We start from the raw sequence: 27,054 nt of genomic DNA on the forward strand, positions 1-27,054 counted from the left end.
CTTCGCCAAACATATTGCTGGCATGAAAAGTTCGGCAGTAGAGACTGCAGCAGTGGTTTTGCCCAGAAATGAATTATTTCTCCTTTGTACTTTTCTATTAGGCTTCCTTCTATTTATTTTCCTAGTAAAGTCTTTGGAGATATAAGGAGAGAAACACTAGGTCAAGGTGTAAAGCTGAAATATGAGAATATTAAAAGGATTTATGCTTCATTTCTGTTTTCATGCACTTTTTTTAAAAAATGCAAATGTTCTTTTAAATAACTGAGCCTGAGGTATAAAAAGTTATTTTTCAATAGAATGATTTGCTGCAAGACAAAGAATACAATCAAATAAAGGAAAATTCTTATTGAGTTATACAAAACAGGTCTTTCTGCCTTTAAGTCATTTGCTGAATAATATCACAAAATCTACATAGAGAATTGTCCAATTCCTATTACTAAACACATTTGCATTGAATATGCACATTCTCTGATCTTTTAGACTCATGGATAAAGGTCTGATAAATAGATATCACCACCTAAATTGGTATTTCAATTCAGTTTGAAAAGGTAAGCTAACTGCTGAAAATTCAGTTTTGTATATCCAGTCTTAGAATTCATCTTAACAGCCTCAATGAGAATTTAAAGTATTGAATTGATTTCAACCCTAGTTTTATGACACTTGTTAAATAAATTGGTTAATCTCTGGCTCAAATGTCATTAAATTCAGATTTATAGATACAAGAAAAAGGTTCTAGAAAAAAACACGTAAATTTTATGGAAGGATTTGCCTGTAGATTTTAAAGATGGGAAGTGAGGCAGACAGCTAAACATAAGACTGTAACTTACCGATTTCACAAGTCCTTCCACAATCATAAAATGTGTCTTTAAAAGGAAAACATACAACTTTCTGTGAGCATAAACGAGAGTTGTCCCTGTATGTCCACTTGTCAAAGTAAATGTGTCTGCAGGGGGTAATTTGAATATCCATCCGCAGAGCTCACAACAGTGTGGTAACTGCAGGGCTCTTTTAGGACATATCACAGCTATCCTTTCCACTGAAGAACATAGATCCAAAGGAGTTAGCCGTGTTAGTCTGTAGTAGCAAAATGGTTAGTCTTAAAGGTGCTACTGGAGAACATGTGTCACATGTTCTGCAGGGTAACAGCAGAAAAGTATGCTGGGTGTTGGTTTGCAGCTTTTACATATGGCTCATGTAATGGTGTCATCTGCATGCTATTGTGTGACTTGTGAATATGAATAGTGTTGCTGTGGTCCCCCAGTACAATTGCTATGCTCTCAGCTCTAGGAGCTTACAACATCACTTATTATATGGAAAGCTGTGCTTTTACATGCATCTCTTAAAGGCAGAAGAGTCCTGTTCTCCACTGAGCTAATCACACTGAAGTAGGAAAAAGTACCATGGACAGTTCCACTCATTGCTTGATTGATGGATTTTCAAAAGGGGTTATCTAATACATACCACATTCAACCCATTAAGCCTTTCCAGGAGTATTTTTGAGTCCATTTTTCATAAATAGCAGGTTAGGATGTAAGAAATTTTAAAAAGCTCCCCCCACCCCCCGAATCAATTTGTCTCTCATGTCTTCTCCTACTTGGACAACCTAACTCTCAGCATGTGTGTTAGTAAAAGTATATCAGTAAAACAAAGGCTGTGGATTTATTAATGCAGATAAGTAGGTATCGAAGAATAGAATCCTTTCTACAAATAACACAGAGCAGCAAGGTAACTCGTATGTTCTTCCAAACATTAGAATGCTTTTAAGCAAATATGGACCATGAGGAAAATATGAATGGGTCACTCAGTCTTTTTCTTCAGAGTCATAGAAATAAGGTCAATGTTTTATAGTGGTTAGATTGCCTAACTAGGATTTCAGAGAACCAGATTCAACACTCTGCAATGGAACTTTGCTCAGTAACATTGGGCCAGTCACATACTCTCAGCCTAGCCTCTTTCATAGGGTTGTTGTGGAAATAAAAGGGAGAAAGGAAGAATGTTTATAAGCCAGTTTTGGTCCCCACTGGGGAGAAAAGTGGGCATAAATTAAGTAAACAATGCCATTATGATAGATGGAAAGATTCTTATTATACACACATAGAAACCTCAGATTCTCCCATTCACATTCTTTTTTTCCCTTTTTTTTTTGTTAGAGCCAGATGAAAAATTGCTCAATAGTCCAATCACCTAAAATTCTAGAAATGTGCTCTGAAGCTCACAGGTACAATCATTTTCCAAGAGGAAAAAAGTAAAAGTAACAAAAGGTCATTCTAATTCAGACTGTCTGAATATTTCAACATCCATCGTGCATAAAGAGCAACTTTGAACACAACCCAGTGGAAGGAACATTTTATTTTATTGGGGCTTGAACAGGAACGTCTCCTGGTGGACGATGCCCTTGTTACCAGCCAGTTTTATTTTATTCCTTTGCAGATCATGCAGCACTCTCCTAAAATGAACTGTTTTAGAATAACAGCAATACCAGACGTTAGGCAAGTTTATTTGTAACTCACACTGTACAGTTAAGTGATTTATATATGCTTGTACACTACTGGCTCTCATCACTCCAAGGTTTATCACTTTAACTTACCAGTTATGTGTGTGTACTACCTTAGCTGAAATATAATGTGGTCAAAATGACATGAGTTAATAGGAAAGCTCTGTCTATGTGTGATCTCTGATGGCTCTTTCACACATACAAGTCATCACTTGCATCACTGCCATTAAGTAAGGAATATTCATGCATGAACTCAATCTTGGAGGGAAAGGGTACAGGTGAATTTAAGACAGAACGAGTTCACCCTTTAAAAGAGGAGAAGGATAGGTTCAAAAAATGACAGTAGGCTTTCATAGCAGTTCTTCTTACTTTCAAAAACACATCACAGGTTGGCATTCAAAGCCATGAAGGATAAGGTTAATCACAGTCTTTTAATGTTTGTCATTGCATAGCACCAAAAATGTAGAGATTATTCCCTCCCTTCCTCTTTCCTGCTCCCTGCTTCCACTGACAATTCCTCACAGATAAAGTATCTTTTATGCTGACATTTTATTTATCTTAAACTTAGGCTTATCTTTCTTTAGTAACAGAAACTACTGTTTTCTCCTGAGTCTCAAAGCTTAATCCCTTCAGTGATCTGGGAGATATTAGGGAGAGCACTGGAACTTGGAACAAAAAAAAATAAACAAATTTAACTTGACTAATTGTTTTATATCACACCTTTTTTATTACTCTTCCTCTTTTTCTTGGAGAAAATGTTTTTTTCTAAAAAAAGAAAAAATCAAGAATATAAGGAAGGAAAATTCACTAAAAGATTAGTGTAATTAATGCCAAACTGAATTCTTAATAATTTGTTTCAAAACTGGAACTGTAAAGAGTATTTGACACATTTTATTTCTGCTCTGTTGCTGGAAATATGCAATAAGAGGTTGGACAGCCATCTGTCTGAGATGTTCCAATTTTGGATTTCATGCACACAGCAAAGAGCTGGACCAGAATGTCCTTTCTTCTCTAAGGTCTCTTCTAACTCTATAATTTTATAAAACTATAATTCTACAAAACTTTTTACTCATGATTCAAATCCCTGAGGTCCTATGGGGAAAACTTCTTAGGATGGTTCTGCCTCCAAAATTTTTCAGTGTATGTGCATTCATTAAGCATTTTTTTTACTCTCAAGTTACAACGGACTTATACACAGCTTACCTCAATTACTACCAACTCACAAAGCAAATGGGAAGAAAAACTGCCATGGAAGAGTTACTTAGTTTGGTATCGATGCAAAGGAGCCAGTCTCAAAGAGTCAAGTCCTACATGAGTATCTGAAAGAACATATTGTGATAAATGAATATAAGACTTAAGAATAACCAACAGATTCTATATCTGGGAGCAGGAAATGTGGGGTATTGGTTTGAAGCCTACTGAGCTGAATACTCCTGTAAAGCTGGGTATGTTACGATTCATCTCCCTGGAGAAGATCGTATCTCAGGCAAAAGTGCTATGCTCAGTTTGTGTGTGTGCGTATGTTGTATGTGTGTCGGAGAGAGGAGTATGTTTCTCATTACCTCTGGCATGGTGGTGAAGGAAGAATTTCTAGAACTGAGGATTCTGGAGGGAAGCCTTCAGTATCTGAGAATAGGAGTGTGCAATTCGGGTTCAGTATTCAGGAAAATTACCACATTTTACCTAATTTGGGAAAATTCGGCATTACCAAGCTTAAATCTGTATTCCTGAATAAATTCGGTAACATCGAATTCAAGCTCACTCAATTCAGTAAAATTTGGTAAACTTTGGAAATCACAGCTGGGCTGTTCCTTGCTGTTGCTTTGCTAAGGAACAGCAAAGAAACACTGCTTCCCTTCCTTTTTAACCAGATGGGAGGGAGGAGTGAGGCAGCGGCAGAAAAGAGAGGGAAGGGAGGGGGAGTGAATGGCCAATCTTTACAGCAGCTCTCCATCTCTGGCCAATGGGATTCTCAAGGAGAGTGCCTTTTTAAAACTACTGCAAGGAGGTGAATTAGGAAGCTTGCTTCAGTCAGCCTCCATTTTGTTCTTGCCTGGAGATTGAGAGACACTGTCTATGTTGTGGGTCAGTCAGGCACAGCCAGCCCCAATGACGGAGACAGCTCGGGGGAAGGGGATGAAAAAAACATAGCAGGACTCTACCAGCCTTAGGCTACAAGCAACCCAACACCGGTCATCAGCAGCCCACCTGTCTTGGCCCAGGTCATACCTACTAGCTCCCCACAACCCCCACCTCACCTCCGCTGAAATACAGGCAGAGGAGTGTCCAGTGTGAACTACTGGAGAGGAGGTGGTGTGCGATTAGCTACTCTAAGGAACTTGGAGCCAATTGAGGGCAGGGAGCACATGCACTGGTGAGGTGCTGCTCAGCAGCAAAATGTGCACCTTGGTGATAAAAAACAGGGAGGGGGATCAATCAGTTGTGGAAGCAATGAGTCGAATCACTCTCGTCCCTGCTGCTACTGAACCTGACGATGCCTAGCCCCTGCGACCTTGGACTATGACCTCATACTGCTTTGGACTGTGACTGAATCCTGCTGCTCAATGAGCGGATTCCTGGCTGCTGCTGCCTCTGTTAAGATCTTTTTTGCTGTGTATGGAGGGTGCTTTGGTTGGGCTTTTGTGTAGGGGGGCTTTGATTTCTGGCTTTTCAAGTTATATTTTCTGTTCATTTTGCTGCTTGTTCTTCTGGGAGGGGGTTGTTTTATCCTGTTGTGAGTAAATTTGTTGTTTGGTGTTTTAATTTTATCAAATTCATATGTTCTTGGGGGGGGGTGTCTCTTTTGTGGGTGGTTTCTTTATTCCTGTAAAATTTTGCTGTTTGTTCTTTGTGGGGCTGTTTTCCTCTGTTGTTGAGACAGGCTCTTTCTTTACAGACATTTGATTGGTATTTTGTGCTGGGTTCTGTTTTCTTTTGACATAGAAGTTGGTTCAGTTTTTAATTGTTGTTAGTTGTTTTTCAGGGGTGGGGGTTGGGCTGCTTGGTCCATGTGTTTTTGCAGTGGGAGTCAGATTGGAGTTTTTTCCCCACAGTAGGAACACATGTTGTGACTGGGGGCACCTTGTTCAAGGGCCCACAGATTGGACCCCGGGGTCCAATATCCCTGAAACTTGGGAAGTCTTTAAAATAAGTCTATGGAAAAACGAATGGATTTTGCTTGCAACATGTCACCCCCCCCCCAGATCCTTGGATAGCCCCATAGGGAATAACGGAGATTGGAGGTAGATGGGGGCTCCTTATTTGAGGAACGGGGCATAAAATAGCCTTCTGGAGGCCAATCTTCAAGAAACTTGGGGAAGGGCAGTTAGAGGACAGTTAGGAGTAGGTCCCCTGCAAATTTGGTGAAATGTGGTAAAAAAATGACCCCCTCTCTCCAGCCACTGGTTAGCCCTGTATTGAGTTTTCATAGGAAACACATTTGAATTTTACTGAATTTGCTTTGTATTACTGCAACAATCTGGAGAATGAAGTCAGTATTTGGAGGGGGGGGATTTTTTTCCTGTGCATACCTCTATCTGAGAATGTTGACAAAAATGCACTTTGGGGAGTGGTACAGGAAGAAAACACACTCCCTCTGAATAAGTCTTCATCCATGGAAATCTCTGGAAGAAAAGTCATTTTGATGCTACTTTCCAAGATGATTTTCTCAGAGAACGTGTTCTAGGACTCAGCTTATGATGCAGCAATATGCAAATCTGGATACTGGACCATGACATCAACAATGAAAAATGGATAGGTGAACAAATGAGGTCACATTACCACTGAGCAATCACCCATATGCCTGTCAGTCCTAGGGTGTTTGTCCCTGGCAGTAAGATCCCCAAGTCCCTCACAGCAAGCAAACAGGTGCATTGGTTGAAGAAACTTTATTTAGAGATTTATCCTGTTCAGGTATTCACTCATAGGGAGAAGTTGGCAGAAGTAATTAGTCAAACAATAGGACTACTGATATAGAGGGACGTTCTCCCACCCCTTTGCATTCAGGCGCGAAAACCTAAAAAGTTACATGGGAACCAAGCAGTTTAGTCTAGACAAAATACAGAGTGAAATCATTCTCTTCTGTGAAAAGATACATTTCAGCACACAGCTGCAGCTTCGACCCAAGGCCACTCAAAAGTGAAAGCGCATATTTCTTAGAGATAAGCAAGAGGCCGTTTGCTCCTCTAGAAATTAGTACTAGCAATCTAAATACCTTCAGATGAATTATATGAAATGCATAAGGTACAGTATGGAACTTAGGCATTATGGAAATATGTGTACAACACAATGATGACATGGCTGCTTATATCATTCTCAGTATTAAATGCAACAATGGCATGCATGGTAACACAATAATGGCATATGGCATATGAACACAACAATAGCATGGATGCTGGCATACATGACAATGCCCAATTCTTGAATACATCTTGATTAGCATTTCCTTCAAGGTAAATACATATATGAAAGCATAATGTTTTCATTAAAAGTATAGCAATATTCTGCACTCATACAAGTATAGAATTTTTCTGTCATAAAACAGGAAGATCCCACCCTAAGTAGATCTTTGGATGGTACTCCTCTAAGATTAATTGAAATCAATAGGCTTAAGGGTACCTAATTATAGCCTAAATTGATGCTAAGAAGATGCATATTCCCTGGGAAAGATCCACACAACTGGCACCCATGCACATGGTTTACTCATTCAAACCTTCTACTACATTCTAAGCCTGTAGAAAAGATCCCATTAGGTTGGGGAATGTCAAAATGAAACTGCTATAATCCTTTCAACACATGAACAGGTTATTAGTTACAATTTCAAAAGTGAGTGCCCCTCCAAAAATCATATTTCTTACAGTACAATTAAAGCAGATCACAGTAACTTAGATGAATTAAAATGAATTAGATGAATGTCTGGGGACAAGCACCCCAAGTGCCCTGGACTTGCCACAAATCCCTTACCTGAAGACCAATGGCACCCCAGCTGCAGGCACAGAGAGTCCAGGGGAGGTGACTCAGCTCCAGACAGCAGAGAGTGAGGGGAGAAAGGAGCCAGCCAGGGAGGCCTGCCAGGAGTACACAGCCCAAGCCCAGCCAAGCCCCAAAGGACAAGAAGCATGTAGGCCTACCTGGGTGGCTGAGACCAGGACAAATGGGCAAGAAGCCCAGGCCCAAGCCCTAGGGAGAACCAGCAGCAACCTCCACCCTCGGGGGCTAGCCAGAACCCAGGAGGCCAGGATGGCACCTCGTGAGCAGAGGCAGAAGCGGCCAAGCCACATTACCTGGAAAGGCCCTGCCAGCCCCATCCTGCAGGAAAGGATAAGAGAGCAGGGAATGAGGGGGGAAGGAACACCTGAGGATATCACCAGCCAGGTTACAGCTAGCCTCACCCTCCAAGAAAGAATAGGAGAGCAGGGAGAGACTGGGATGAGAAAGGAAACACCTGAGGGCATACACAGCTAGAGAGCATCAGGGATAGGGCAGAGCCTGGGAGGGGGAATTAGGAAGAAGCCCTATAAAGGCAGGCTCAGGGGGAGCTCATGGTGGGTTGTGTAGGAGCACGGTGGAGTTTGGGGAGCTGGAAGAAGTAGGAGTTAGAGAGATGAAGAACAGGAGGAAGAGCAAGCCCAGAGGAGGGTAGAGGCTTTGGAAGGTGAGGAAAAAGGGAAGGCAGCCAGGACTCTGTCAGGTTGAGCAGGCCTACGAGGGGACTGAGGGAGCGAGGGTGATGTATACCCCCCTCCTTCCACCCCCCTCCTTCCACAGAGCAAGAACCTGCACTGTCCCTGACAGCTTCCTAGAATCAAGGTCAGGCATGCTAGTGCCCAGCATATTAGCGCCCATGGCGGAACCTGACAATGAATTCTACTTGCTCATCATACATTAATTTGGTTATGGATATTATATACCACTTTATTATTTTTGTTTAAAAGAATTTAACTTATGCTGCATTGGAATTCTAGAACTAGGATATAAATCTTGTAAAAAAAAAATAGCTGAAGGGAGGGAAGCTCCTGCCTCTTTTTGACCTTCAGGAGCAGAATGCCATTCATCAATAAATAAGATCAAAATACTCATATGCAGGATAATATGTTCTTTCTTCGTTATATAAGACCTGCAAGAGCTTAGCACATCAAAGAGTTGTAGAAGGTTACTCTTTTCATTTTATTTTCATGTGTCTTTGAATTTTTTAATGTACAAATACTGAGATCTAAATTAATGTCACACAGCAAACAGGAATAGCCAATAGCCTATCGTCAAATATTCTAAGAGCTGTCTTTATGTCACTTGCTTTCTTCTCACAAAGGTAGCTTTTCAATGTATCTACTAGTAATCCAAGGAAGATTTTGCAGAGTTCGGATTAGCATTCAGTACAAAGATTCAGCATGCCAGACCTCACATTCTGTACATCAGAACAAGCTGAAGACAGGTACTGCATGCTGTTACTATCCTCTGAACAACATGGGACATGGCTGCACCTAGTATGTCTCACATATTTAGAGTGTACACTGAGTTTTCCATCTCCTGACTATGGAGGTCTGAGGTTACAAGAGCCTGAAAGAAGCACACCTTCCAGTTCCCATAAATACCCTCCCACACACACACTTGGTAAAATATGAACCTAGATTTTTAGTGTAGTGTGGTGGTTATAGCGGTAAGCTAGGGAATACCTGGCTTGAAATACCCATTTAGCCATGAAGCCCATGGAGTAATCTTATATCTGTCACATCCCTTATCCTAACCTCTTTATGGGGTTGTTATGAGGACAAAAACGGAATAAGAAACATGTAAGTCACCCTATTAGATAAAGATTGTTATAGGCAAACAGAGAGATTCAGTGACAACTTTACTGTAGCATAAGATTTCGAGAACCACAGTTCTCTTTTTCAGATGCATGGAGGGTATGAAGAAACTGGCCATATATATATATATATATATATATATATATATATATATATATATATATATATATATATATATATATATATATATATATATATATATATATATATATGCTGCAGTAAATTTGGTTAGTCTTAAAGGTGCTACTGAATTCTTTACTATAAAGTCAACTCAGAGACTCCAGTTGGTGCAGAACATTACAGCTCAATTATTATCAGGAGCTAGGTGACAGCCAATTTGATGTTGTGGTTAAGAGCAACAGGACTCTAATATGGAGAACCGGGTTTGATTCCCCACTCCTCCACTTGGCGACCTTGAGTAAGTCACAGCTCTTCCAGAGCTCTCTCAGTCCCACCCACCTCACAGAGTGATTGCTGTTTTAGGGATAGTAATAACATACTTCGTAAACCACTCTAGGTGGGTGTTAAGTTGTCCTGAAGGGTGGTATATAAATCAAATGTTATTATTATATACTCACTCTGCAGTCATTCCATTGACTGCCTGTCAGTTACCAGCTAAGTTCAAGGTTTGGGCTATTATATACAAAACCATTAATGGCCTTGGTCCCTCGTATCTAAAGGACCGCCTCTCTCCCTATGTTCCACTACAGCAGCTTCACTCATCTGAACAAGTCCTTCTATCCCAGCCTTTTATTGTATTGACATACATGATCTAATCCACCTTGAGTCTCAGTTAGGACTATAAATATTTTTTTAAAAATAAATCCCAGTCACAGCTCTGTATATATATAGTTGTTTACAAACAGGTTCTATTCCGAGGGGACTGAGGGAGCGAGGAGGTAAGGAATTGAGACTGCATCCTTCATATACTGACGTAACATCTTGAACGGGGCAACATGACTTGGAAAGTTGGGACATTGATCTTTCCAGACAAAACTAATAGACTAGAGTTTGCATTTTTGAAGGTGGTAATTTCCAGATTTTCTTTTTTCAATAGAAGATGATATAGCATAGCTGGTAAATTACTTCTAAGCATGGGAAGATGAAAATAATGGCAGTTTTATATGATCTGTAAATGGTCTGGGACCACATGATGCTGTTGCGCTTGTGGCCTTAAATGGTGTCTGGCCATGAAGTGACTGGAAGCTTCCTGTAAGCCCTATAAGCTTTCTATGCAATGAATGTGATATATGCCAAATGTACAAATGATATGGCAAACTGAATGATATTTTACTGCCATGTTTCATATGGAAGTATACTAGTAGCATCTGGAAAAGGCAGAGGTGAATGCACCACTTTCACACTCTTGTGGTGGGGGGAGGGGAAGTACAGCAAATCAAATGTGAGGATGAGATTTTGCATTACTTTCAAAAAAGTTTCAAAAGAGATATTCAAAGCAAAACACACAGAGACACTATAGAGGCAGTACACAGCATTGTGTTAGGGTCTAAGTTCCACCATTCTTACACATGAGCTACAGAGGGTGAGTAGCAGCTAAGCTGCAAACCTTCCAGCATAGAGAAATCCAATTAAATCTAACTAAACGATAGTACCAGAGTGTCCAGGTTTAAGTAAGTTAGTAAGTTATTAGCTCAATTTATCTACGCACCTCCACAGCGAGCTCTCCGTGATACTCCCCAGGTTGTAGTCATACAGCTTTGTCAGAATTAAAATCACCTGCAGGCACAAGAAGAAAATCACGGTTACTCTCTAACAATTAGAATCCCATAGAATAGATATGACCCAAGGGAGGGCTTAGGCTGCTGATAATGGGTGCTTAACATAATTAAATGAATTGCTCAACCATTCGCTTAAACTGACATGGGAAGTGTCCACAGAGACTGCCCACAGAATTCAAGATTTTTCCTGTCTGTAAAAGCTGTTCTATGTGGCACATTCTCCCAGGAGAAAAGAAAGGGGGGGGGGGAGAAACATTTGCTTTACAAGACAAAGCAAATGAATAGGGCATAAGTGCAACATGGCTGGAAGAATCAGGATCGTTTCGGGGCCTTTCTGTGATTCCATATGGATGAGGCTTGTTTAAAAGGTTGAGGAGCTTGGTCTTTTTTTCCACGTTTAGACATCTCAAGAAACAACTGCTTGATCATCATCAGGTTGATAAATACCACTGGACAGACAGCCTGCAAAGTCTGTCTAGAACAGAATTTCAGAGGTGTCAAAGATTTAGTTGCAGAACCTTTAACCTACATTTCTCCTTTAAAAGAACTCATGCAAACCTGTCAGAGCCAGTCTTGGCATGGAGCAGAATAGACTGCTTGTAAAAGTGTACCGGTTCAAGTTACATGCTGGGGGCTTCCAATATTTAAAATAAAAACTTCTTGGCACATAGAAAACTAGCAAGTAAGCAAAAAGAATAAAACGCTTTTTCCAAAAAAAAAAAGTTTTCTAAGTGCAGGAGGGAAAATACTTTTAAGAAAAACATTAAAATATGTGATTCTCTCTCCTGTACTATTAAGTGGTACCTTCCAGGGGGGAATCTATCATGTGACCTTACAGTATGTATAGATTGGTTCTTAGCTTTACTTACTCTTACTGCTGCCACACTAATTTCCTTGAAGCCATGCATTTATCATTTTAGAGTTGCCAACATCCAAGTGGGGCCTCGAGATCACCTGAAATTAAAAAAGATCTCCAGACTACAGAGATCAGTTCTTCTGTAGAAAGCTGCAGTTTTGGAGGGTGGATTCTATGACATATACCTATATTTTGTCTTCCAGTTGCCCACCGGAGGTAGGAGATGCCTCGCCCCCAGCTCCTGTTTCCCACTGCCTGGAGAAAAATAATGGGGGGGGAGCCGTTGTTGACAGCATGATACCACTTCTAGGAGAAACCCAAAAGTTATGTGGGTTCTCTCTAGGAATTGCCAGAAACACTACAATTTTACCAGTCTCTCTGACAATTCCTAGAGAGACATGATGTCACTTCTGGATTTCTCCCAGAAGTGACATCGTGTCAACATCAATAGTTGTCTCCATACCTCTGCCCTCTCTGGACAGTTGCCAGACAATGGCTGATAACCCTAATCCCCTCAACAAACCCTGTCCTCCTCAAATTTCCAGGAACTTCCCAACCAGGAGTTGGCAAGTCTAATTATAATGGGTCTTTTTTCCTCACACACATGGAGCAATGAGAGATCTGTAGAGAATGGAAATTAGTTTGCAATGAAGTTCTGGTGATTTTCACTATGCTACTACAAAACAAGAAAATTGTGCACCTGAAATGATGGAAAGGCTTTAAATAATCTCTTTGTTGGAGGTTTTGCTAAGCTGTTTTGTAGGTTAACGGGTTCAGTTGCTGACAGTGCCTTTAATTCCTGTTATAGATGGATGTGAGACCTGGCACACTGCTAGCTTGACTTCATTATTTAGTTTACTGCTGTCTTGTATCAGGAGAGCAACTACCAGAAATGCTTTATGTGCACATGCCCCTCCCTTCCCCATTTTCGTAGTGGGGGATTTATAGGCCTATTCAGGGAGCAGAGCGGCAACATAATTCTGTATCTTCAACAAACAGCCGCCCTGCTGCCGCTGATAAGCTTTCCTGGGAGGGTGGTGATTGAAATTCAGCACTTACCAAGCCTTAATTGGCACATGTCTTTGTCAGGCATATGTACCTGCTGTGGAAATGCCATCTGACAGGGTGGAACCTGACACCTAGCACAAGTTTGGGTTCTCTTTCAAGAAAGAAATTTTTAAAAAGAAAGGGAATCGTCAACTTATCTGACTTGAGTTTGGAAAAAGAGAAACAAAACAAGCAGGAGTCTTCTGTTGCCAATAGCTATCACATGGTTTGTCCTGTGGTTTGGTCCATGTTTGATACATTTGTTTTCTGCTGCCGTTGTGCCAATAGCAATCAGTCATTGGTTTATTTGATTGTTGCTATTTGTAACTTACAATTTACTTGTTTTTCTTTTCATATTCTTAAAATGTAATCTATCAGCACATATGAACAGAGGTATCTTTTAGCAGGGGTAGGTATCAGGAGGGGGGAGGAGGTATCTGTTTTAATCTGTAATGCTTTAATTATTATCTCTTAGTCCCCTTGGGGCAAGAGGAAAGGTGAGATATAAATATTTTTGATAAGAAACTAAATATATCTGTTTCACTCCCTGTAATTGTAGTTTAAAAGAATATAGAATATTGCATTATTGTTAGAAGTAACATTAGAAGTTTTCAAAGGAGAATAACATACCCAAAACTGTCTCCCCCACCCCTGTAATACATTAACAGCATTGGTTTCAATACGCAAAACTGAGTGGTGCTTGTAAGGTTAAAACCCCAGTTGTCTGTCCTCAAAGCCACTGTGTAAATTTTGGCTTCATGCAAAATTTATTTCTTAAAGACTGATGGAGATAACTATTAGGCAACCCTTTACTTCCCTCTGTAATGCATAACTTTTATTTCAGAATGCACTTTTTAGTTTGTTTAATATTATTGTGTGGTATTGTCTTTTCCAATTACTTTTTTCTCAAACACAAAAAAATGCATTTTCTTGATACCAAGACAAATTTACAAAGGGGATAGCAAATTGCATGTTTGTGTTGAGAGATTCCAGCTTTGTGTGAGCTGTTTTAACAACCTGTTCAAATGCATCTTCTTTAATATTTATTCCATCCTCTATTTTTCTTTTCTTTTCTTTGTTGTTTAGACTGTAAAAGGTTAGTTTACATTTAATATTCTATTTCCCCCCCTCCTAAATTGTCACTAGCTGGATCTGAAGACCTTAATGAACAAAGACATGCATTTTATGTTGTTCTAAATGTCACAACATGGGCTGTGAAGGACTGCTGTAATGAAATGGGGGGGGGGGAGTTGTGCATTGTTCTTTGTTTTCCCTTTGCTTGCCTCCCCTGAACCAGAATTGTTTTAGCAATCAATACAAACTCACAAAAGGATGATGGAAAATGTTAGGAAGGATCTAATTTTTTTTCAGGGCTTTTCCAGGACTGCCAAAATTGGCTGTTTCAGTACTGCTTACAAATAGAGCTGCCGACCCCCAGATGGGGCTTGGAGATCTCCCAGAATTATAACTGATCTTCAGACTGCAGAGATGAGTTCCCTTGGAGAAAATGGCTCCTTTGGAGGGTGGACTCTAAAGCATTATACCCTGTTGAGACCTCTCCCCTCCCCAAACAGTGAACTTTCCATACTCCATCTCTAAAATTTCCAGGAACTTCCCACCTCAGAGTTGGCAATTCTACTTACAATAGGGTTGCCAGGTCCCCTTACCCTCCTGGCAGGAGAGGTGGAGGACCCAGCACTGGAAGCTCCTTGCAAGAACACAATGCATGCACTTGCTCCCAGCACAGTGCACTGACGTCAGTTCTGGGAGTGATGTCATCACATGGGCCATGGGAAAGCTCCCTTGCTTCACACCAGGCCAATTCTTAAAGAACCGGCCCGTTTGGAGCCCAAATGAGCCAAGCGCAAAGCACAGGAGCACTTCTGCAGTCTGTCATAATGGTTGTTTGCACAAGCCTCTAGAGGCTTGTGGTCCATCTGCACCCCCCCCCATGAGTTGGGGATTTAGAGTTCACCAACATGCACCTTTGCCCTCTTTCCCCATGTGTATGGTGTGCAGGAAAAGGGGAATGGCACCCTCTCTGGGATACTGAAATGTATGCTGCTATGCTGCTATGTTGAGATGTGATTTTATTGTTTTACTGTTTTATCTTTTGTAATTTATCTATTGCTTTAACCAGCCCTGAGCCCGCTTGAGGGGAGACCGAGCTATAAATGTAATCAATTAATTGGAGTGATAGGTTTTTCCCACTGGTGTACAGAAGAATGCAAATTTCTGTCTTTGGAGTAGACATGGGCCCAATTCAAAAAAAAATTCCGATTCAGCCGTTCGTGGATCTGGGCTGCTGCCGAACACAGGCCACCAATTCTAAATGATCAACTCTCGTTTCCGGTCCGCAATTGGGAATCGGGGAGGCCAGCGCCCATGGCAACCGTAGTCTGGCTCTTGCGCGCGCGCGCTCCTGAGTCGCCCCCGCCCACGCAGCAAGCTGGCTGTCCCGGTGCGCTGCGGAGCTGGCGGCAGCACGAGTGGCTCGGAGGCTGCCTGCGCCATTCACCTGCCCCGCAAGACAAGAGGCAGCCGGCTTGCCCACACGCCCCTTGTCCTGGGGAAAGGCAAATGGTGCAGGCGGCCTCCCAGCCTCCCACGCTGCCTTTTGCCTTTCCTTTGTGCCCACCCCCTTCCCCCTCCCTCCCCTGGGTTGCTGCTCCGTGGTTGGAAGGAAGCCTGCTAATCAAGGAAAGCTGTAAGGGACTAAACAAAGTTGGATCCCTCCTGAAAAGACACTGTCAAAAGAGAATACAATACAGGAGGGACAAAATATAGTAGTTTCAAAGAACAAAATTTTTAACCTCTTATATCCATTTAGCTATACATTACACTTTAAAGCCAAACGTTCTCATATCAACTTGTGAACAGTTTTTCCTTTTTCCACGTCGCATTGGGTGTTGCTCTTGGCGTGTTAGCAATGAAACTCAACAAGGTTTCTTGCCCCCGAGGAAGTCTGTTTGGACGAAGAACTTTAGAAAATTGCTGGCCTTGGTCCTGGGCTATACTTGGGACTGTGCTTTCCGTCCTCCTGAGTTGGAGTGTCTCAAGACCACCTATAAAAAGGAAGAGAATACGCACAACAGACATTCCATTGCCAAAGACTTACCTTTGCCATCACACCCCTATGTCCTCCATCTGGGGACATCAACTGGATTCACAGAGAAAATTTTGTTACAATTTCATGTGATATAACTGTTCACAAGTTGATATGAGAACGTTTGGCTTTAGAGTGTAATGTAAAGCTAAATGGATATAAGAGGTTAAAAATTTTGAAACTACTATATTTTGTCCCTCCTGTATTGTATTCTTTTTTGACAGAATCAAGGAAAGCTGGGCTTCCATTTGTGTTTCGAGGGCGACAGAAGGAGGGCAAACACAGCTCATTTCCCTGACTCCGTTGCCCCGGGGGAAAAATTACAGGTGCCAGAGTGTCTGCAATTCCAAACAGAAACCGATATATCCGATCAAGTCCCGAACAAGCAAACTCCCGACCGCTGGATTGGTTGCCATGGACAGAACTGATTAGCTGAGTCACGATGGCGAAAATGCCAAAATTGGGGGGGGGGGGTTGAAATCGTAATTCAGATCATGCCCATCTCTACTTTGGAGGATAACTGTTTACCCACATCTTTGGTGTCTTTTTCAATTCCTAACTTCACTTAAACTCAAACACATGCCACACTGCAGATGTATTTGGAAAATACCAGTTCATATACAGAAATAAGGGAGGGGGTGAGACTCCCTGAAGATATGACATGTTGAAAACCTTCAGAACAATAGCTCCGAAATCAGTGTTATACATTAATAGATTCAGGTCTGCCAAGAGAGGTTTCCAATACTTATTTGTCAAAATGGAACTTTATACCTTTAGACATTCATCTAAAAATCAAAACACACGAAGAAGCCCTCAGTGATTCAGCACCACATCTGAGATCAGTTTAACAAACTCAAGGCAATGTTTGCATTGCAGTGTGTCAGAGTAAAGATGGATGGCATTCTTATTAGTTTAGCATTCCAATATGGGAATGTGTGTTTAGTTATCTTCTGTAAGATGTGCATGCACACACAAACACTCTTTAACCTCTATGTTTAGCATGATTCATTGGACTGGACTACACATCTGTCACATTCTTGCTTAGTCTAATTTTATAAAATCTCTAATAAAAGAAATTCACTAATCACATTATAATTACATTGAGAAAAAATCCTATTCCTTGGAGTTCCTAGAAGACTCATAGGGAAGCACACAGGGAATAACACAACTTTCAGAAACCTGGATAGCTTATCAAGCTAATAACGTGTTACTGTGTTGAACTAAATGTTTAATAGTTTGGCTTAGCTTCCCTGACACTAATGCTCTTTTCCCCTTGGCGCTGCACTGACCGCTTTTACAAACTTGACATTTATCTAGAAAGATTAGTCACAATCACCCTATTCATTTTATCCATGGTTCTATTTAGAAAGAGGCTACACTGACTGTGCCAAATAACAATCTTGTGAGGTGGGAATGGAATCACTTCTAACACAAAGAGCAAAATGTCCATAAACACAGGTCCTACCATTATGCAGACCAAAGCCACACCTGAAAAAGCATATCTCCAGGCCCAACAGAGAAATGACATCCCTAGCTCTCTTCCCTCCCCAAACTCCACTCTCCCCTGTCTCCACCTCCAAATCTCCAGAAATTTTCCAGCCCAGAGTTGACATTCCCAGACCTTTTGCATCATTACAAATATGCATTAATTTTCATGCTTCTTCCCTATGTTTTCAGAAGAGGACTAAGGATATGAAAGGTGATATCCCTATGATGTGTCAATTTCTGTGACCTATGTATGCCACTGTGGCTCTTAATTCTTGCTAGAGGTATGACAATGGATTTGTAATCTCTGACAAAATCCTTATTGATCTGTTCTCATGTGAATTTTGCAAATAAATTATGTACCAGCTCCTCAGCTTCTCTCTACTCCATTTATATCCCATAATTCATCCAATGAATGGCATAAATATATTTCTCTGCCTCCATCTTACCCTCACAGCAACTTTGTACACTAGGTTGGGCTGACAATGAGTAGCAGCACCCAAAGAACTTCATAGTAGATATATGAACTTGACCACTCCAGTGATAAACCAACAAAATAACCAACGATTTATTTTCCATGTTGTAGCAAAAATTAATCAGTAGTTTTGTCCCAAGATGGTCATATTGCATGGTATAAAACCCAAAGCCAGTATTGAGGAAAACACTTGCTATAAAATACATGCAGTTCAGGAACTGTATTTTGAAGCAGAGAGATGTGTTGTTTACTCATTTTGTTTTCTTTTCTAAATAGATTCTAGGAGGAAACTGTTGATTGCACAACCTAGCTCAAACATCCTAATGCCAAATAAAATAATCCCTGCAACCTAACAATCAACCTTTCTGTATGCAAAAATAACAAAATCCCTTTAGATAAAAATATTTTTGCAGCTTTTGTGTCTCTAGATTCCTCTCCCCTATCTACCAATTCTTTCCACATGCCCAGCCCCCACACAATAAGATGCTGAAAAGTAAATATCTGAGTTAATGCATTCTTCAGAGAAGTAAACTAAAATTAATCTACTAAAGAAGCAAAGGCACCCCAAACCAATAGACTAGATATGAGGGACTGATATAGACTACAGTTCACTCTAGCATGGCACTGTACTATACTTTGTCCTTGAATTTTGATCCATTTGTCATAAGGTTTGGCCACTACAACTTTAACGTCTGTGATAATACAAAGGCTTTCTAAGGCCTTAATTGAAAAAAAAATCTTTGGACCAGAGGTTCTAAAATATTATTCACCACTTTTAAATTCACCATTCCTGAACAAAATATACAAAAGGGTAGCAGTACCTCAACACTATTGATTGTCTTGAATGTTTTCAATTTGTCTTTCAACTCACCTACAGAACAGAAAGTGCCTTGGTCACCTTGACTGAGGGCGTATGCCAGTCAGCTGATAGGGGAATGCATCTCTACTGTTTTTCCTTGGTGGCAGAGTACAGGCAATAATCCAATCCACGCTTTGGAATTTGCTTTCAATGAATTTATTGCAGGCTATTAATGCAACAGAGAGGCCTCCAGAGCGCAAGCACTAACGCATACTAACACACAGCAGAGAGAGAAAACAACATGAGGTAGCTTGAACTGCAAGAGAAAACATTCAGTAAAACCTAAACACTAGAAAATGCTCCACAGCTCCCCCTACAATTTGTCCCCCTCCCATGGCCGGCAGCCAAAGGCTTGAGGCCGGGGGCCGCATTTGCCTATGTGGAGAATAAGTGGCAGCGTTTCACCTGGCCTGTTTGGGTCACGTGGGTAGGAGCGGGGCTAAGTGCCTTAATAGGTGAGTCCTGCCCCCTTGTAATGGCACTTGTCGCCTCATGCTTGGCCCAGTAGCAGTGCAGGTTTAGACTGGTCGCCTTTGGGGCCAGGTAGGAATTTTTTCTTTTTTCCCTGATTGGACCTGGGAAGGAAGGTTTTTTTGCCTACCTTGTACTGCTTTCTGGAGATGTGGCTATTGGCCGTGTTGGTGCTGTATAGGACATCACTAGCAGGATTTAGTTGGGGGATGTTAGTGGGACGGTGCGTACCCTTGGCAAATCCCCATTGGTGGGGATATTAGGGGCCTGTCAGGATCAGCTGGCATGCTTTATGGTGGCCAGTTGAGAGGGCAGGCTGACTGGTGGGATCCCCTGGACAAGCCATTCCTTCATGCTCCAGGGCAGGGGTGCTTGGAGCTTTAAGGGGGAAACCATCCTCCAGGCTGGCCGGATCCCAGCCATGCATTTGGACGGCTCACATTCAGGGCAGCAGGTCTCACCCAGACAGGTCAAGGCAGGGTCCAGGAGGAGAAACCCCAGGGCTTGACCTGTACCGCTGGTTAGGCCCTTGCCAGGTTTTTAGTTTTGCAGTTCATGTTGTTGCCAAAATAAAAAGTGGCCCTTTATTACCCAAGCCTTGTGCCTGCCTCTTTATTCCGACTTGGGGGGCGGGGGGCAAGTGGACTTTTTCAGCAGTATTTTCAGTAACTAGACTCTTAGCAGGCTGTTGCTTCTCCAACATTCCTGACCCTCTCAGCAACCTTTGATACAATCAACCATAGTATCCTTCTGGGCCACCTAGCTGGGTCAGCTGTGGGAGGCACTGTTTTGCAGTAGTTCTATTCTCTTCTGGAGGGGGGATACCTGAAGGTAGTTTGAGGAGGCTACTTTTACCCCTTGGTCTGTTCCCTAGGTTGTATATCATTTCCATACAATATCAGAGAATAGCATTTGGAGATTCAGAGTAACGTGTAGTGGTGTGCGGGGGCAGAGTGAAAAGTCAAAACTGACCTGGAAAAGGGCTGCACCCCCTCCTGCTGCTATCCTTTCAAATCCGTGTAGGGCAAAAAAGCCACTGAATTCCTCCTTGCTGGCCAGCAGTTGTGCCTTGCCTAAATAAGCAGGCCAAAGGCAGCGACTGCCTTGCTTCTCTTCTGCAGACACCATCTATCTGAGCTAGCGCCAGGTACTTCAACAGTCTGAGAATGGTGGAGTTGCCAGTTTTCAGGTGGGGTCTGGAGTTCTTCTGGAATTAAAACTGATCTCCAGACTGCAGAAAGCAATACCCCTGAAGGAAATTGCAGGTTTGGAGAATGAATATATAGTTCAATTAACCTAGTATCTGTCCCAGGTAACTGTTACTGTTAAAGATGTGTAAAAACACATACAAACAAATCCTGCTGAGGGGAAACCAGCATGTTGACTGAAAAGGGAAGCTCTGCCTCACCAACACATTAGAGTTCTTCAAGAAGGTTAACAGGCATATGGATAAGAGTGATCTGGTAGACATCACATACTAGTTGTCATGTCTGACCCCCATCCATGCCAATGCTAACACTGAACCAATGTTTCATGTTGTAACTTAATGTCATATTGTCAATGCCATAACTGTTTCTTTCACAAACTTCATGCAGGTGCTTATCTAACGGACTGTAGAAACTTTCAGTGTTCATGACCTTGTAGACTACCCACTCCCTGGCATTGCTATGTCTCAACTTTGATCTTTTGCTTTCTCAGTGACTCTACTTGATAGTATAAATATGTGAAACGTTCTCACCCAAAGCGTGCGCCAAAAGTCTTGTTGATTGTTGGGAAGGGGAAGGGGCAAACATGCGAGTTAAGAGGAGGGATTTTTCCCCATGTTACTATTCCTGTCAATCTTGCTCTTACTGCTTAGATGCTTACTTTGCTGAGTAATCCTATGGACATATATATGGTAATGAATTGATTTCTGAATGAAACCATTTAACCAAGAGCTTGGACTTCTTGCAATGGTACAAGAATCTGTTTGCCATATCCTGTCATCCATAGCCTGACACTAGTAGGGTTGCCAGTGCCCCGCTCCCACCCTCCACTCCCCATCCCCGCTTACCTGGGCGGCAGGGGAATGTGCCTCCCAGAGTGTGGGAGGCACATTCCTGAATGTGCCTGATTTTAGCCCAAAATGGGCCCGATTCAGCCCAATGCGAAGCACAGGAGCACTCCAGGGCTCATCACACTGCCCAGCAGCACTCTGCACTCTGCAGCGGCCCAATTTGGCCTGAATTCGGCTCATTTGGGGGCTGAATCAAGCCACTGTGGAGTGCAGGAGCATGCAGCTCCATCATTGCTCCCATGCTACATAGCGGCCCAATCCGTTAGTGCTCCCATGCTCCACAGCGGCCCAATCCACAGCTCCCTGGGGCATCACAGATTGGGCCTGAGTGATGAAGTCACTTTGTGAGTGAGGACATCAAGAAGGTGAATGTCAGGTCTCCCAGCAGCCGACCAGAGGGTAAGGGGACTTGGCAACCCTATGTACTAGGACTTCTAAAAGGTTTTGGGGGTATCTCATTAAGATTCTTGAGTACATTTAGCAGTCATGGGCCCCTTTCACAATTATGGTTTAAACTGCCATTTATGAGCATTCACAGCGATTGCAATGGCTACAGCATGGCACCCCCATGTTCCACATTGTCGGAGGCAGTTTCGATTTTGTGTACTGTTTTTCATTTTAGACAGGCTTTGAAGCCTTGGAGCAGTTTCGGGCTTTCGGGGCTTTGCAATTTACATCACATTTAAAAAAAAAAAAACACTTTGAGCAGGCATAGTAATGTTGCAATGTCGAAACCTGCTGTATTTGCTGACTGGGCTGTCCCCTGCTCACTGGAGAGGCAATTGGTGGCAGAGTTCTGGGGGGAAACATGCACTTTTCGTGCTTGTTCCACTCTCATTTTTTAAAAAGCCAAGCTAGGAAAGGGATAAAATGCTGCTGCTTCATCCCCTCCCCACAGCTTCCCTGCCACTTTGTTTCCAAAGGGCTGTGCAAAACACTTTTTCCTCTTTGGCAAAGCCCGAAACATGTCTGTGACGGAGGGGAAAGCAGCCATTTAATCTTTTCCTGGCTTTTAAAGCCAGGAGGAACATGCAGTAACATTTACCAACATTACAATGCTACAACATTACAACCCATTCTTGTCTTTGTAAAAAAAAAAAGTGTGTGTGCATACCCCAAGGGAGGAAGGGAAAAGCAACCATTTAACCCTCTCCTGCCTTTTGAATCCATCAGAGACTGTTAGGGATCTGAAACAAAAAAGAGAGTGTGTGCATACCCAGGATGAAGGAAGCCAACGGAAAAGCAGCCATATGATCCTTACCTCGCTTTACTGATAAAAATGGCAGAAAAGGATTTTGGAGAGCTGAGGAGGGTGGGTGTGATTAATTCTGCACAAACTAATCAGCTCCCGGGGAAAGGAGAGGGGAGAGAAGAGAAGTAGAAGGGGAGTATGGAGTTTGCACTGACATTAATAGGGCCAGATGCAATTCAGCAGCAGCTTCAAAATAAAATTGCAGTATGTCTACAGGGAGAAAAATCAGAGATACTGGCAGACAAATATCAGTACTGCATCCCATCACTACCTTGCAAGTGTGAAACTCCAGCAAACATGGGAAGCAGAACAGATACTGAAAGGCTTTAAACTCCCAGTGTGAAAAGGATGATAGAATAAGAGAACAAGTCCTCTTTGGGCAAACTGACAGAAAGCGGACTGTAGTAATATATTGAAAGAAAAAATATTGAAAGAAAAAAATATTTATTTACTTAACTGTTATTTGTTTGGTTGTTGTGGATTTTCCGGGCTGTATAGCCGTGGTCTTGGCATTGTAGTTCCTGACATTTCGCCATCAGCTGTGGCTGGCATCTTCAGGGGTGTAGCACCAAAAGACAGAGATCTCTCAGTGTCACAGTGTGGAAAAGATGTTGGCAGGTAATTTATATCTACTCAGGAAAGTGGGTTTGGGCTGAGTCATCCTGTAGGAGTTTCCCAGGGTGTGGAATGCTAATGGAGGGAGGCGTCACTGTATCCTGAGGAGGTTCTTTTGCATATGGATTGGTGCTTGATATGCTAATCTTCTCTGCAGGGCTATTCTGGGATGTGGAGTATTTCGTTAGCCTGGTGTTTTGCAGGGCTGGAAGCTATGCTCTATTCATTCTTAAAGTCTCTTCTTTCCTATTGAAATTGTGTTTATTCTTGTGAATTTCAATGGCTTCCCTGTGCAATCTGACAAAGTAGTTGGAAGTGTTGTCCAGTATTTTGGTGTCCTGGAATAAGATACTGTGTCCTGTTTGAGTTAGGCTATGTTCAGCCGCTGCTGATTTTTCAGGATGGCCAAGTCTGCAATGTCTTTCATGGTCTTTTATTCTTGTCTGGATGCTACACTTTGTGGTCCCGATGTAAACTTGTCCACACAAGTTTTGTGGTCCCAATGTAAACTTGTTATTTGTTTATTTTATTTACTTCATTTAAATCCTGCTATGGCAATAGAAAATCTATATATTGCTGCTTCCCTAACTTAATGTTTCCAAAAGATTTTCACTGCCACTAAAGCCCTCACCTTAGTTCCCTCAGTCTTATTTGTAGTTTAGGAAGGATTGTTATATCAGGTAGAACAACAGAAGAGTCAGCATGTGCAGATGAACGTGAGGTATACTAGATGAAATAGACATTTTATTTAAAAATAAGATATATATGTGCGATTTGTTTCAGAGTAGTACATAAACATATGGGTTTCAAAGGGACATTCCTTTTCCCAGCACCGTAGTGAGACCATCTTCTCTGTAGTATGTTGCCCCACCTGAGAGGCTGAGGTTGGGAAGCTCATGCTCTGCTCCCTCCAACAGCCCTGCAGGGTAGGCTCTGGAGTCTCTCTGTGTAGTATGCCACCATGCCTAGATGTTTGCTCCTAAAGGACCCCCTTTTGTACTAGGGCTGCTGCCCAGGGGTACAGACACCCTCAAGGACTATAAGGTAGCAATGCCTGCATTTGGGACATGCAAGAGGAATTGCTGCAATTATTCTTAACTAAATAACTTTAATAGTACAAACCTCAGCTCTGTGGTAGTACTGGCAAAGAATGATACAAGCTAATGAAAATACGTTGGATAATCCACTTTCAATACTCTTTAGTGAACATTTGAAACTGATTTTCCATGTGTGGAACAAAAAGTCCACTTCTAAAGAATTACGAAAGTGCATTGAAAGTGCATTATTCAACGTGTGTGGAAATGGCCTGTGTCTGGTCTGAGGTCACCCAGAGAGCTTCCATGGCAGAATGGGGATTTGAACCTGGTTCACCCAGATCCTAGTTAGTCTGACACTCTAACTATGACATAAATTCATATATATGAACACCTAGTCATCTGCTTGTTCTAAGATACATACAAATGAAACATTAGCATGTGATGAATAATTAATGTTGTGCTTTCCTGATGTTTAAACAACTTTCATGAAAGGGATGTTTATTCAAGCAATAAATCACTGTTTAGTCCTCTGTCAAGAAGGGGAAAAATAATACTTGACAAAGTTATTGAATGGAAGTAGATGGTCACATCACAAACACAAGCCAGATATGGAGTTAGGGATGCCCTTAAACAATTGACCTGCACCAGAGTTACAAGGGAAGATACTGTTTCTTTAAAAAGGCTATGCATGGCAGAAAAAAACTGTAACAGTGAAAATATTTTTCAACACACATCCCTAAAATTTGATAGAATGCAAATTAATAACATTTAACATCTGAAGCAATTACTGTAACAAATCTGTAATTCTTCTGGAGGCTTTTGTAGATTATTCTAGGGTTGCCTACTCTGGCTTGGGGAATTCCTGAAGATTTAGGGGTAGTGCCTGGGAAGGGTAGAGTTTATCGAGAGGAAGGAGTTCAGTGATGTCACATCTGATGCCACTTCCTGTGATATCACAACCAGATCAAAGGTCAGCTTCTTCAACTCCTTCTCTTCCTTTGAGGCCACTTCCTCCCATGAGAATTCAAAACTCAAATATCCTACCTCATATCTGTTTCATCCCCACACCTTTTCTCCTATCTGACACCACTTGTAGGCTTTTCATAGAATCATAGAATCACAGGGGTTGGAAGGGACCTCCAGGTTTATCTAGTCCAACCCCCTGCATGGTGCAGGAAATTCATGACTACCTCCCTCACACCCCCAGTGACCCCTGCTCCATGCCCAGAAGATGGCAAAACACAATCAGGATCCCTAGCCAAACTGGCCTGGGGAAAATTGTTTCCTGAACCCCAAGAGGCAATCTACATTACCCTGGGCTTGTAAGAAGGGCTCATGAGAGCTAACCACTGATGTAACCCTTCCGGCCCTCCCTCTCATGATCTGCCTAGGTTCACAGAATCAACATAGCTGTCAAACGGCCATCTAGCCTCTGCTTAAAAATCTCTAAAGAAGGACAGCCCACCACCTCCTGGGGAAACGTTCCATTGATTGCCAAACTATATGAGACAACTTATATGAGTTTGTGCAGTGTTTAGAAGTACACATGCTCCAATGTGCCCATGTTGACTTTTCCCCAAGCTGAGCATGTCTCCTGTAACTTCGTGTAGCTGCATTTGCAAGTGTCCATGGGCATAATCAGTGAGTTTCCAGTGCAGAGTGTTGATTTTGGTCAGCTGGGTCAGAGACCAGGGATGGTATCCCATGATGCACTTTCTCCTTCCACATTCAGCCATGTTTCCAATGGGAAACACAATTCAGGGCTTTCCAGGGGCCTGGGGGGCATTTTTGGACCAAAATGTACCAAATTTTCTAGCTATCTACTCCTAACTATCTTTTAATCCCCCCCCCCCAAGTTTCATAAAGATTGAACTCCAAAGGGCCATTTTATGCCCCTACCAAAGAAGGTGTCCCCAGCCACCCCAGTTATTTTTTTTGTGGGGGGGGGATGACTCCAACCACAGAAACACACAGATCATGGCTGCCAAGGCCACAGGCACACTCTCAATTACAACCTCCACACCATACAACCCAACAGAACCAAACAGAATCCACCACCTCCTCCCCAAAAAATCCAACATCCCCTGAGCAGGCTGTCCAGCTGTGCTCCATTAGTTTTTATTCTGGAGGAAAAATGACTCCCACTGCAGAAACACATGGCTCATGCCCCCCATCCAGGGTACAATCTCACGGAAACCTGGGGGGCTTTAGAAGACAGTGAGGACTAGGTCCTCTGCAAATTTGGTGTGTTTTGCTTGCAAAATGCCACCCCCAGCCAACTATATAGCTTCCCTAGCTTTCCCCATAGGTAATAATGGAGATTGGAGGTAGCTGGGGTACCTTTTGGAGGGGCCATAAAATAGCTCCCTGAAGTACAATCTTCATGAAACCTAGGGGGTTGTTAGAGGACAGTTATGAGTAGGTCCCCAGCAAATTTGGTACAATTCAGTCCAAAAATGCCCACCAGGCCTCCAGAAAAAAACACATCACACTGCTGACTCATGTTCAGTATATGGTCTACTAAGACCTCTAGATCCTTTTCACACATACTTCTATCAAGATAAGTCTCCCCCATCTTACAATTATGCATTTGATTTTTCCTACATAAATGCAGAACTTTACATTTATCTGTGGAAATTCATTTTATTTTTTTTAGCCCAGTTTTCATCCTGTATCCATTCCTGACTCTGTCTTCTACCATATTTGCTACCCCTCCCAATTTAGTATAATTTGCAAATGTAATAAGGATTTATTCTATT

The 27,054-nt window shown here is 42.1% G+C and overlaps 1 protein-coding gene across 1 annotated transcript in view; it reads right to left on the reverse strand.

Annotated features, from left to right (window-relative positions):
* SORCS1 (sortilin related VPS10 domain containing receptor 1) overlaps window positions 1–27,054 on the reverse strand; it is a 699,625-nt gene that overhangs the window by 431,545 nt on the left and 241,026 nt on the right. Inside the window, exon 2 of the mRNA XM_054983089.1 lies at window positions 10,967–11,034. Within this exon, the coding sequence (XP_054839064.1) occupies window positions 10,967–11,034 (68 nt within the window). The remainder of the gene's footprint in view (window positions 1–10,966; window positions 11,035–27,054) is intronic.

The sequence above is a fragment of the Eublepharis macularius genome, chromosome 6 (genome assembly GCF_028583425.1).
Source record: "Eublepharis macularius isolate TG4126 chromosome 6, MPM_Emac_v1.0, whole genome shotgun sequence".
In the NCBI taxonomy this organism is placed as follows: Eukaryota; Metazoa; Chordata; class Lepidosauria; order Squamata; family Eublepharidae; genus Eublepharis; species Eublepharis macularius.